The sequence below is a fragment of the Phalacrocorax aristotelis genome, chromosome 6, assembly GCF_949628215.1.
Source record: "Phalacrocorax aristotelis chromosome 6, bGulAri2.1, whole genome shotgun sequence".
Classification (NCBI taxonomy): Eukaryota; Metazoa; Chordata; class Aves; order Suliformes; family Phalacrocoracidae; genus Phalacrocorax; species Phalacrocorax aristotelis.
This window is the reverse complement of record NC_134281.1, coordinates 31115774-31129634: the sequence shown is the minus strand read 5'-3', so window position 1 is coordinate 31129634 and position 13861 is coordinate 31115774. Positions and strand designations below refer to the sequence as shown.

The 13861-nt window shown below is 39.3% G+C and overlaps 1 protein-coding gene across 9 annotated transcripts in view; it reads left to right on the top strand.

Moving 5' to 3' along the window:
* COP1 (COP1 E3 ubiquitin ligase) overlaps positions 1–13861 on the top strand; it is a 131033-nt gene that overhangs the window by 26906 nt on the left and 90266 nt on the right. For all 9 annotated transcript variants that reach the window (XM_075096844.1, XM_075096843.1, XM_075096840.1 and 6 more), the window contains 3 exons: positions 1978–2054; positions 7132–7189; positions 10778–10892. In XM_075096844.1, coding sequence (XP_074952945.1) covers positions 1978–2054; positions 7132–7189; positions 10778–10892 — 250 coding nt within the window. The remainder of the gene's footprint in view (positions 1–1977; positions 2055–7131; positions 7190–10777; positions 10893–13861) is intronic.

The window sequence follows — 13861 nt, the reverse complement described above, 5'->3', positions numbered from 1 at the left end:
TGTTCTGACTCTGGCAATTTTTCATTTGCATCAAGCTGCCTGCCTTGCTGTGGGGCTGCTGTGTTAAATTTATGGCATTTGAGTCAGTAATGGGAAAACGAACAGATGATATTCTTTCTTTAATTTGTTCATTTAGTTGATGTATGCAAGCTGCAGGTTGGTAAGAGGGGGCTTTGAAACTTAGCTCTTACATAATCATATCTTTCAATTTCTTTGTGTTGGTAGTATTTTAGAATAATGCCTAGAAATCAACAGCCAGCATATTGCTCATAACTTACCACTTCTGTACATTGCAGTGTTCTGGCTATTTGCATAGGCTGTTTAAATCTTAGCAGCATGCCACTCTTAAAATGGAGAAGTACTGGGGGGGGTGCACAAGAGCGCCGTAATGCAGAGACTGGGTAGGAGCAGAATCAGCTCCTGCTACATGTCAAAACAACCAATCTGCTACCTTCTGATATAATTCTCTTAATTCCTTAATAATGGTGATCTTTGAGATTTTTTTATAAGAGTTATTCTCCAAGTATTTGTAAACCCATCAGCTCAATCCTTCTGTCCTTATTGAGTTCTTAGTTTCCTCCTTGGTCCTTTCCTCTAATCATTCTGGTGTTTTGATCTTGGAATAGGAAACTGATGTTTCAGGAATGCATCAGACTGCCACCTCTCAAAATAGCATTCCCTTAAAGCTTCTTGGGAATCAGTTTGCAGGTCTGCTTCTCTTCTTGCTTGTCTCGAGCAGTCAGTGCAAGCTCCCAAACACTGCCCAAAAGCCTTTTAGATTTCTTCACTTCCAATTTACACACATGCTGATGAATTATCAAAATATAAATAGAACTGACAACTGCAGGCACTTCCCTTCAGCTGATAGCTACGCAAATTGTAACTTGGTAGATAACAGCATTTTTCAGACCTATTTCCTTAAATGCTTCTTATAGCTCTTGGGAAATAAATTTGTTAGCATGTTTCTTGAGACTGTTAAAATATGTCTTCAGATCTAAGAGAAGCTATTCCCAAGCTGCAGGATTCCTTGAGGAATATCTAGCTACCTGCTTTTCTGCTCTTTAATCAGGCACTTCAGTGGACTGCAGCTGGGGTACATATCTGGTGTGTGATAGTGACCTTGGTTCTGACCTCTAAAGCCTGGGTTCTCTCATCACAAATATCCTACTTTCTATCTAACAACTAATGGGCACCCAGTGGGTATTTGAAAAGCACCAGTAATGTTGTCCTGGAACGCTTTGCCCCCCTAACTAATGAGCTGCAGCATCCAGCATAGCTTCCATTTCTCAAACAGATGAAAGGTACAGTCTCATACTGGCTGCACAGCAGTGATTTAGTCTAGCAGTGACAAAGCCAGGTTTATGTGTAAAGTTTCTCTTGTGCACTTGCCCCACAGAAGACTGATAGATCCTTTTTTAAAGTTTGGGGCACGAAACAACCTTTGCCCTGTCATTTTGTGACTGTTCTTGCCATGACCCATATCCAGCATTACATTCCAGCTGCGAAGGCTATTAGATATGTTTGCATGTGTCTCGGATGCAGTTATGGTTTGCTTGTTCTGCCATGTGTAAGGGAGGTGCTGGGTTAGAGACAACTGGGTGGTAACCAAATCCATTGATTTTTGGAGTATAAACTCCAGAACTACTTTTTGGGGGGCCAAAAAGCACTGCAGTTGTAGGATTTCTGAAACCCACTTAGAATAACTGGGGTGGAGGGAACAACCACCCCAAACAAAAAAAAAAAAAAAAAAAAAACCAAAAAAGAACAAACAAACAAATAAAAATAAACCAACCCAAAGATAACCAATGTGGTTTTTTTTAGGTATAGTAAAGACTTCTAGGTAAGGGTTGAATAAATGTAGATACAGTTGTCTATCTCCTTAGAAAAAGAAAAAATTACTATGTGAACATTATATATCAGACAGTGCCTACTATTCATGTTTTGTCACCTTTGCTATAACGTGGCTTTCTGTTTCAGGAAATGAGTGGCTTGTACTCCCCAGTCAGTGAGGACAGTACGGTGCCGCAGTTTGAGGCTCCCTCACCTTCACACAGGTATGGAGCTTGCAACTCAGAACTTGATATTTAAAGTTGTACATATTGCACCATATTTGCTAGTCCTCTCCGTGCCATGCCCAAAACACAAGCAAAACTAGTTTTTTGAATGTGATACAGTATTTTCCTGTTCTGTTCTTGATCGGCATAAACTTTGAACAAAGTAGTGGGGAAAAAAGCCATATGAGTCTGCAGTTGGATGAAAAGTCTACTCTAAACCAGATGCTGTGGAAAGCTGATCACTTTAAATGTAGAGTGGATTACTTAACTTGAGTCATAAGTCTTTATGATAAGAAATATTACTGTTAAATACATGCTGCCTCTTCTGAATGTTATGCAGTTCTGCTTGGCGTATGAAAGGGGTTAATTTTGTATATTGGTGTTCTCTAGTTTCCCCACTCAGCGTGAAGGGCTAAAGGTATGGGCTTCCAGGATCAAAATTTAAAATATACAGCCTATTGATTCTGTTTATCTGCTGTCTGTTTTGATTTAATGAAATGCCTTTCTAATAACCTATTTTCATTGTGTATTTGTCTGAATACTGTGTAGTCTGGTTTCTTGATAAAATTGCAGATGCTTCTTGTGTCCAAGTTGCATGTGCCAGGGTTTGAAGTGCTCTACTTCTTTATAGCAGTATTTTCTGGTTGTAAGAAATCTCTGATTTCACAGGGCCAAGTTATGTTATTAAACGATCATCTCTCCTACCTCTTTCCAGTGTATTTTCCTAATGGCAGAGCTCTCTAAACTGTCATTTCTGTTATAAAATTGTACTGGCACCTTTTCTACAATTAGTAGCTCAAGACCCAATAGCCCAGAGTAAGTAAGTAAAAAAGATCAGATTTCCTCCCCTACAGAGGTTTAGATACAGTGCTCTGATAAGGAGCCTAGCAATATTGCCTGGGAATTCTTACCAGAATGCTATTTCTGGGCACAGACTAGAATCTCATATTTCTGTGAAGCTCTGGTTGCCCCTGAGGGAAAGGACAGGTATATGGTCAAGATGGATGGGAACAGTGGTATTCTGCCCTTCCCTGCTTGCCTAATTTTTGGGTGCAGGTGCATTTTTGATGCAGGCTATTGTTTTGCCAAGCAACAGGTATGTGAAGCTGATGATATTTTTGTCAGGTTCTACTAGTTTTTGTTATTGGCTATTAAATAGATTGCTGCTCACTTGCTTCATGGTACTGCTGCTTGGGGAGAATGGGTATTGGTTGGGCTGAAGTTGTTAACATGTTGAATGCTGTCAGGCCTAGAAACCTTTCTGTTTCTTTTTTTTTTTTTTCAACAGAAGGGTGTACTTATGAAGAGAAATGTATCTTTCTTACTTGAGCCAAGCTAACAAACATGTTCTCAAAGAACTTTTGGCTGTTGTTGGAAGCTGGAATAACATTTTAAGCCCCAGAGGTTTGGTGAAAGAGTTGTGGGGGGCAGGGGAATCTGCTGTGTGAGGCCTACACTGGTTTCATACGGCTGAGAGTTTCTTATTATTCCTCTATGCCTGTTTATTTCATGTCCTAGGGTCAATCATTCTTAGTTCTTGCTTTTGAAGACATAAGATGGTATCCAAAATATTTTAGTGGTTTTGGATTGATGAGCTTAACCTGAGGTCTGCTGGGAGATGGCAGTGTGTTGGATTATGGCAGGTGGAGAGACCACGGGCTTTTTCTCTTGTTTGATAATCTTTTACATGTCTAGTTGCACCTTGGCTGTGTCTTCAGCTTTTGGGTTTTTCCTCTGGGACAACATGCCAAGGGTGTGATATAATAGGATGTTTAGGGGTTTTCTAGGGTATGTGGGGTTGCCTCTTTCTCTTGGCTTGAAGACTCCTTTTCTGTTTCTCAATTACATTCCTGTGTTAAGAGGTAGTTTTAGTGGTCAAAGAGAAGATGGTATGTGAAGGAAGTGTCTGAACAGTCATTGGTTGTTGCTGGACTCTTGTAACTTCTGTTCCTGCCCTATCCTGGTTTTGTGTAATTCAAGTAATCGAATTAGTTGGAATTACCAGCACTCAGATTCCAGAAAGGTCTACCACTTGAAATTCATTTTCTTACCAACAGTAAATTAAAATTTTGGAGAGTATCTCAATGGTAACTTTGATTCCTACTTGGGAAGAATGTAGCAGAACAAGGACAGAAGCTTTTAAAATACACCGATATTTTTTTTTAGCTCTACGTTAACTGAAATTTAATCTCCAAAGTGCATTTTAGAGATGCTGTGAACCAGTAAGAATGAAATACAAATATAGTTTGAGATGGCTTCACTTCCATGTTAAAATGTTATTAAACTTGCAGAGACTTCTTAACTTATCAGGGAATGAAAATGGTATATTTAAATTGGAATGTAACTTGTTAACATGCTTAACACTCTGCTAATGAAATATAATTGTATAAAATTCTACCAATGTGTCTTATAAATAGTACAAGGTTATCACAGGCCCATGCTGAGATGAAGAAAATCTCTTTAGCCTGTGAATTTAAAGTTCAAGAAAATCGAGTTCTTTGGGATTTGGTTTTATCTGGTCTCTGGTGATTTGCCCTTATTCATGTACTTCCTCTAAATCATAGGCTTGCTTCACTAATTCTCTGTTTCTTCTCACTGTTTGTAGCTTTTTTCCCCCCACCCTCTTAACATCCTCAAAATGTGAAATTGCTATGCCTCCCCCATCTTCCTTCATAAGTTCTTTAGCAAAAAACCCAAGTACTGCTATCATGTTCAATACGTTCTTGGTTTCAAGAAACACGTGTTTTCTTATACTTGTACAGGGTATGATGAAATATTAAATTGGGTAATAGCACAGCGCTTGTTTGCAGCATTGCAGATAGCTGGGCTTGTGTACTAATAGAGAGCAAACAAGAGGAGAAGAATAAGGGAAAAGAACAAATAGTTCTATGTAGGGTTTTTCTGAACAGGCACGCATGCTATTTTTGCTACCAGTAAATGGTGCAAACAGGAGGTACAAATAAGCAACTTCTCTGTGACTACATATTCTGGCAGTAATAGCAAACAACGAACTATTGCTCTAAAATGAGTTTCTGGGGAAAGATTCTGATCTAAGAATGAGTTGCGTGGTAACTCTGATTCGCTTATCGAAATCCTGATCTCCTTCCCCTCCATTTGTTCTGATTACCCCCTCCCACCCTGTAAGGGTTTAACAAATGGTATTTATAGTTTGCAGGTTGCTGTGGTTTTGTTGTTGTTGTTCCAGGTTTTTAAAGATGTCGTGTTAGTGTAGCTGAATTTCCTAGGTGAACCTAATGTTACAGCTTTTAAAAAGAACTTGGCTGTAATTTTTCTGATAATTTGCTTCCTGTTTTTAAAAGGAAAAATGTTCAAGTGTATGCTGGGTTAATTCAGCTACAGGCACCACACAGAAATTACTTTGAATTTGTATTCTGGTTAGGAAGATGACGTCTGCACTCTTGAAGGCTTTATATCACCAGACAACCTGCAGCAAAACGAGACCAGACGCTCTAATTCTGTGTGTTTTGCTGTTAATTGCCGCTATACCTGTCTCAGAGTGGAGTGTTTTTTCATTGCTTTCCAGTTGAACATCTTATACATGCTGTTCCTGGCAGGATCTGCTGTATGTGTTTCATTATTTCACGTGTCCACATTCTAATTTAAGGTTCATTGTCCCCAACCATGCCTGAAACAGCTCTGCTGTTTTCTCCCTTGCAATAGCTGGCAGCAAATAATGATTTTTATCCTTCAGATTTTCTTGGTTTGTAGCTTTTGTCTTGCCTGTAACAGAAGCCCAGTCAATCGCATCTTGCAAGTTAACCACTAATGAGACTTCAGAATCGTCTCTCATCTTCTGTTTCTACTTACCTCCACTTCCAGGGGAGCTTTAAAACATCCAGAGAAACAACTAAGCACTAATACCCCTGTTTCATCCTCCTGGACTTAGGGGTGCCCTGACCAGCACTTCAGCCAAACCATTTGTTTTATGACCAATAATGTCAAGTCTATGCATTGTTCTGGGTGTTACATAAACATCAATAATCTCTTACAAAACCAGGGCCTATAGCCATGTTCTGGCAGCTTTTTAAAGAAACATTCAGCTTTCCCAAGCAATGCTTAAATCTAAGGTCACCTCATAAGACTCGGAATAATAAACCCAGCTAGTTTCTTTTCTCTCCAAGCCAAATGACATAGCAGAAGCAAGTGAATTACAAAGATTTTTAGAATCAAATCGTGGCAATGTTTGTAACGTGTTCTCTGTAATTAATAAAATGGTGTTCTTGTGTACTAACCTTTACTTGTTGTAAAAGTATTTTAAATTTTTGAGTGATAAGGGTGCTTTAATCTGGGTCTGGTGTTTTTGTAAGAGCTAAGTATTTTACCCATATGTGCAAGAATACCCAACCACCTGTTTTCTGCTTATGTCAGTAGATCCTTTTGCAGTTTTGAAAGTTAAATCTCTTGAGTTTGCATCTATGCTATGTTTTGAGAACAGTTACTTAAGGTATGTGTTGTCATTATAGATACTATGTAGCTATATATAGCTGCATTACACACACATATATATCTCATAGCGTAGAATTTTCTGATAATAGTAATCCTGGCTGTTGGTATTTCTTTATTTCTGTTTTTCATAACTTGTGTCTGTTTTGTGTGTCTTCATGTAAATACTAGTGTCTGCCTTAAGCTGATTTCTCTAGCTTTTTTCTTCACAGTGCTCTTTCAAATGCCATGGTATTAAACTTATTTTTTTTTCTTTAAAGGAACTGAAAACCAATATAGCATGTTACTTCCAGAATGGCTTATCCTGCATATTTAATACAAAAGATATGCTTTTGTATTCTAACTAGAAATTATTAGATTGAACTACACATAATTGTACGTGACAGCATTCTGCTCTAGGAGATCCCTTTAGTTAAAAAAACACCAAACCCTCCCTGCCAAAAACCCCCTCCCAAACCCCCAAACAAAAAATAACCCTGTGTTCCCTGTCTGTAAAATTAACTTCAAAGGCAAGTGTGCTCCAGGATGTGAAGGGGGGAATAACAAAGAGGTTAAAAATTATAAAGGATGGTTGTACAGTGATTTAACCAGATTACTTCTTTTGCTTTTGCAGTAGTATTATTGACTCCACGGAGTATAGCCAGCCTCCAGGCTTCAGTGGCAGCTCTCAGGTAAGGTAATACATGTGTCTGTACAGGGAGGATGGGAGAGTGAATGTGGAGAGTGGGCAGAGATATTAGGTACAACTACTCAGTCTGTCTCCAGGGTACTGGTCAACTCGAGTCTTGTAAATGCTTTTAACTGGCTTGGTGGGTAAACTGGAGCCAAGTCTGCAGCTGTAGGAATGACTGTGCAGAATTGCAAGTGCCCATGCTGATGCCATCAAAGAAATATGGTGTAATGCATTTAGACATCTGACTTTATTCCCAAAGCTGACTCTTCCAGGGAAGAGGGGATATTTTTTGCTCTTCATCTCTTCTCCCAGATGGGCAGCATTTGGGAAGGGAGGTAAATCCCTGGCCATTTGCATTGACTTAAATAGCTTTGGATCAAGCTTGTCTTTCAAAACAAGAAACATTCATTCTCCAAACATATAGCTTGTCCTTGTTTAGGGCCTTACGAACTGTATTATAAATTCACATAGAGGGTAAAAAAGTTGCATATACAGTGAAGCTATTTGGCATTTAGCAGGCCCTGTAGATCAGTTTGGAGGCTGCCTGCCAAACAGCACTGCTGTAGTCTTACAGCTTAGAGTGATTCAGCTGGGCTGGGAAGATGACACTGATAACCAGCTCACAACTTCAAAAAGGTTAAACAGTTTTGATTTAGACAGATGGACTGTTGGTTATGTGCCAGCTTGTGACCTTTGGTGCTCTCTGGTGGTGGTGGACCATCTATGGCACACAGCAATATCAAATTGGTAAACTAACAGAAGTGCTGTTGGATCTTGTTTGATGGAGTATCTGATATAAAGAAAAAAAACCCTGAATTTTGGGCTCATGTGCATGCATGCAGGTTTTTGGGTTTGTAGCAGTATAACTAATTGATAATTAGAAATTTCCCTCTATTAATCTGTGGAAAAATGCTTGTTGCTTCTGCTACTGTGGTCTGGGAGATCTTTGCTTGAACAAAGAATTGTAGCTCTACTCTGCTTCAGAGGGCAAGTGAAATGTGGGTGGAGATCTTATGTTCGGGGCTGTGATAACAGTAGTGTGTGTGTTCTCCACTGACACTGCTTGTCTCAGTACTTTTCTTCCTATTTCAAAGACAAAACTAATAGCATAACTGTACTGCTGGTAAGTGCACAAAACAAACAGCCTAGTTTTTCTAGTCATTCTGTAAGACAGCTTTATTTGTGTGAGAATAATCTTTTTTTGTCCTCAGATGCATTTTTTTGTCCTCGAGAGTGCAAGATCTATACTCTCTAGTGCAAATTTCCAAATTAAACTTTACTGTATGTTTGGATGGCGAGATAAAAGAGGAATCTTTAACTTAAACACTTAATTCAAAGGTAGTCTAATTTCAGCAAGGCTTTGCCATAAAAGTAGTTTTAGGAATATAAATTCAATTGTGTTTCTTTTTCTAATTGTCATGGCACAAATCATAGACTGGGCACTGCTGGTGGTAAGAAGCTGTGCTAGGATGGACAGCATAGCTTGCTTAAGATAATTACTTTGTGCATTGTTTACTAACATGTTCTTAGGGAAGAATTTATATATTTCAAAGCTACAGGACAGTTTTCTTCCAGAAGCTGAGCTTCAGAATTAAACAGTGGACAAGTCACGTAGGCCCTAGGAAATTCTGCAGGTAGTATTTAGTGGCCATACCTTTTCTGCTAGAACTAAGGAGCTTGTTTGTAGCTGTGAAGCTCTTCCATAGTTGTTGGAGGACTCTTCAGAGCACCTAATGGAGCTGAGACAGTGAAATCAGTGTTGATAGCAGAGCAGTCCTAACTAATGTCCTCAGCTAGGAGAACCATAGTAGTTTTAGTAGTTGAATAAAAATTGCTTGGGTATGTTTTCTCTTTTTTTTTCTTCCCTTTTTTCCCCTCCTGTTTCCCAGCATTGCTTAACAAGTAGCCAGGGAACAGGCTTCATAGAAACTCAGTAAATGTTTTGGTAGAACATAAGCAGTTTAAAATGCTTAGCTGGGAGTATCTGATGAAGATGAGTTAATGCAGATTGATTCCCAGCACAGCTGGGTCACATGTGCCAGCCTGAGACCTGCTTTGGGGGACCTTCCTCTACAGACCCAGCAGGTGTATTGGACAGCAGGCAGATACTTACCATGATTGATTCCACCTTAGTGTGGACTGAGCTCATCTGGCAGATCAGACTTGGGTTATGTTGTTCATCATGTCACAGGCAGCCCATCTTGAGACTGAAGTGATTGCTCTTCAATGCTTGAAGTTGTCTTGAGCCCTAATCACTCTGAATGTCCCGAGAGAGGCTGGAGCCCTTGCAGGCTGGCATACAAAATTAATAGGAAGCTGCTATAAAAGTTCTATTTAGTATTCCATTAAGTATTTCTTAAAGCTGTGAAGTTTTACAAAACTGTAGTTAAAAGGTATTGAGGTAGGAGTACTTTCCAGTGTTCTAGTTGTGTGTTGAGATTGGAGTTCTTGAGATTAAACAAGCTGTGTAGACCATAGGTGCTGTCAACATGCACATGTGAGTCAAGATGTCAATGAGGCCTCATGTGGGAAGCAGTGTCTGGAGGTTTCATTGCTTAGGGCTTGCTTTTTTCCCCAAAAAATGTTAAATTACTGTTTGTACAGGTATGAACAGAATTGGAGTGGGCTCTGAACTTAGTTTGTTCTTGTTGGCTTGCTTGATGACTGTAATGAGGGCAATCTGTTCTCCTGTGTAGAAGGAGGGGGAGTTGTGTGCAGAAGAGGTTTTGTTGGTGCCACTGAGTGGCATTATGGACCTTGTAGGCTGTCAGGGATGCTGCTCATTAGGGAGCTTGGTGGTTCTCAAATCTTTTAATTTCCCCATTAGCTTTGAGTATGTCATATGGGAGACTTAAATACAAAATAAAGCAAGGTGCTCTTCATGCTTCTTGTGCAGTGGAGGAATTGGTTCCTTTTCCTTACTAATGATTAAAATGAGAACCACTGTATCTTCTGTTTGCTTCAGGCGGAGAGCTTACATAGTTTCAATTTGTTGCCTCTATCTCTCACTATTACTGCTTGGGTAGGTTGGGGAATGGCTTTAATGATGAGTTTCATGGACTTCTTTTCAATTAACCTTTGAACTTCATGGTGTCTTCTGCTTCTATCCTTATTTGCTTAGCTTTACAGAGTTAGTGAGTTGCTTCAAAAGAAATAATTCAGTAACTAACTCTCTAAAATAAACATCTCCTTTTCTTTTTAATAAGCTGTCTGCCAGGGATCTAGGAAGTATTTGTTGTACAGTCTGTTGATTTGTGGAGCTGGAAGCCCGGTATCTTTGGCCCCTGCTGTCTATGTATACAAGATGTGACTCCCCAAGGGTTGCTGCTGTCGGTCCTGTGAGGCTGTAATCAGTAAATTTGCAAGGGTTAAGGAAACAAAACTGTCTAAAAAGCAGCTTTTGTTTGTCAAGTAAAAGGGTACAACATAGGACCCTAAAAGTAACTGTTGACAGTGGCAAGATCTTAATTTATTGTCACTTTTACCCTTCACACCTATAAATTGTTTATAATTTAGTAAAACTTATTAAAATGAAACCTAGGCCTGGCTTTACCTTTCTGAAGTGTTCTCTCTCTCCTCCATTCAGACCAAAAAGCAGCCGTGGTATAACAGCACTCTAGCCTCACGACGCAAGCGGCTCACAGCTCATTTTGAGGACCTAGAGCAGTGCTATTTTTCTACCAGGATGACACGTGTCTCAGGTGAGTTCCTCTTGCATGGTGTTTAGCTTCTGACATCAGTTACCTCTTACAGTGCCTAGTCCTCAGGAAAGACTCACTCTTGAGAGTAGCTTTCACTTCTTCCCTGCATGGGAAATAATTGTGTTACTCAAATCATCCTGTTTTGCTTTTCTTGACCAATCTTTGAAGTTGCTAAATTTAGAAAATTTAATCCTGTCCCTTCAGAGGGGCATGTGTATTACTTTGTAATGCTGTACTGTGAAGGGCATAACCCACAATAAACAATTTCACTGCTCCTTCTAAAGATGCAAATGTTTGAAAGCAGTGGTTAGGTTGTCGTTCTGCTAGATGTGGTATAAACACAGGAGTTAAAAACACTGCTATTGAAATACTACAGAGGTATAAATGTAAATTGATAAATTCTCCTGTATTTAGCATGCAATAGAACATTTGGAGGTTATCCTTTATGTTGTCTAGATTGAGTCTTTGTTAACAAATGGCTTGGAGTATAGAAGCTGAGTGTGCAGCAGTGTTGTCCCATGGGCCACACCTTAGATTTAAGGGTTGTTTTGTAGAGTTAGAACCTGTTTTCACAATTGCCTAGATTGCCTCATTCATAATTTAGTAACACTGTGACAGCAGCTACAGTAATTGTTACCTGGTGGATGGATTGTTCTTAATTGCATGACAAGATTCTCTTAAGAAACAAGCAGGTCAAATGAATATGTCTTAAGGGTGAGGAGGGTTGCTCTGTGGCCCCTCTGGGGAAGAAACCAGCTTTGTGGTGGGGAAAAAGTTTCAGGCAATGGGCTGTGGCAGGCAAGAGATTTGCAGTGCCAAGCTGTGAGCTGCAGCTTATATGAAGAGTGACAGACCGCAGCAAGGAGCGGAGAGCAGCTGGCCCTTGGGGTAGGAGAAACCTCCAAGGGTCAAGAAGGAACCAGGCAGAGGTTGCTGCAGCAGAATATCTTTACTTTTAGCCTTGGAAGACAAGGACTAACTTCCCAGGACACAGATCAGCAACAGAGTTGGGGTAGAAACTCTGGCTTTTTCTTCTCCATGAATTTAGTTTGTTTTATTCACTTGGAAATAAATAAATAAAAATTATGCTTAGTTATTTAAATTTAAAAAAAGTTGGCTTTAAGTGTAAAAGCTGCAGTGTGTCTTAGGGGAGCTCACTCTTAGATATGTCTACATCTTCTACCTACTTTGGAGCAGTGACTGACTCAGGTCAGCAAAATAATTTTAACAAGGAATGCAGCACATTTAAAGGATGCTTCAGTAGCTGGAAGATTGGAGAAGTTGGTTGTATGTGACCAGCCAGTTTCCTGTGAAGTGCTAGCAAGTGCTTTGCAGAATACAGTACTTCACAGATCACACTGAAATGTTTTCATGTGGTGTCAACTTGGTGATGCGTAACTGTGTTTATGTTAAAATACTACTTGTTAACCAAGGATAATAAATGGGGCTCTTCCCAGCATTCCCTGCTAGAATACATTGTTCTTCATAATTGGAACTATAAATATGAATGTGGTGAAACTATTTTTGTATTCATATGTCAGCCACACCAGGAGTAGAGGATTTGCAAGTGCAGGTTTTTCCTAAATAAGGGATAACCTGTGATACTTGATTGGTTTTTCTTCTCTTAAGTCATACCTGCTTTTTGACACATTTTAAATAGGATTTAATATGGATTTAAAGCTTTTTGCAAGAAGTGACTATGACTGTTCTAGTAGGGGGTGGAGACAAAATATAACTGTAATTATGAAATGGCCTTGCACCTTGATGGGGAAAATGTCTTGAAATAACATTTGGTTTTCCAGGCAGAGAAACAGAATAAATTGTAGGATGACTGTGTGCTTGATCCCTAAATGAGGGAAATAAATGGAAGAATAGAAGCTATTTGTTTCTATCAAAGTGCTGAAGGGGAAAACAGTCTTTGAAGAACACTGGTGTTTGCATGTGGCTTCTTGAGCTCTTTCCTGTAGTGGTCAGGTGCTGATGACTTTAATTTGGAGCAGTACTTCATTCATTTTGCCCCTTTTGATCCATCTGACATAGGTAATATATATGCCAGTACTCTTAAACATGCTAATTACTAGTCTTTACTGTTCCTTAATATGATCAAACATTAAATAGCATATAAGGGACACTTCAAAATGTCTTACAAGTGTAGAGCAACATAATAATTTCTGATGGCAAGGAATTACCAGAGTGCAGAAAGTTATTATTCTCTCTGTTTTCTCCCACAAAGAAACTACAACTGTATTTTGCTTTTATAGATCAACCTTCTAATTTTTTCACCCCAATATTTCCAAAGCTTTCTAATATGTGGAGCTTTTTCCTTACAAGCAGCATAAGAAACAGATAAGGATAACTTAACTAGTGGGTGGAATTTGATCTCAGCTGTGTAAGTAGTGTGTATGGCTTCTCTGCTGCTGCAGTGGATGCTGTGGTTTAACAGGAGGCAAGGTGTGCAGTAATGTTTTTAGTAAACAGGATTACCTGTAAACCGAGGTTCTGTGTGTTAGTGATGTGAGAGCAGCCGTACCTGGAGTTCCCTTACGTTGCACTGGTGCAAAAAGACAAAGCAAACGTGGGAATGTTAGAGGAGGAATGGGAGAACTGCTGCAAATTCTGGAGATTGTTACAAAGCATGAAGGCTCTATATAATGTTTGACTGTAGATGTGCAATCATGTGAGGAAGGCTGGCTTGCCCATATGGTATCTCCATAAATTAGGAATTTTTCCTTATTTAGGAAATACTATATTTTAAAATGGTCTACATAAAATTCTGTTCATACTGGGGGGAAAAAAGGGAACTTCTGAGGAATTGAGGAATGACTTCAGCTATCTACACCGCAATTTAATTTTAACTTTTATAGTAAACTGTTCCATTTCTCACAGAAATTTATCATCATAATTCAAGCTAGCTCAATTTCACCTTGTCTGCTGAAGGTCACAGTTTTCACAAAACTTACAGTGCAGGG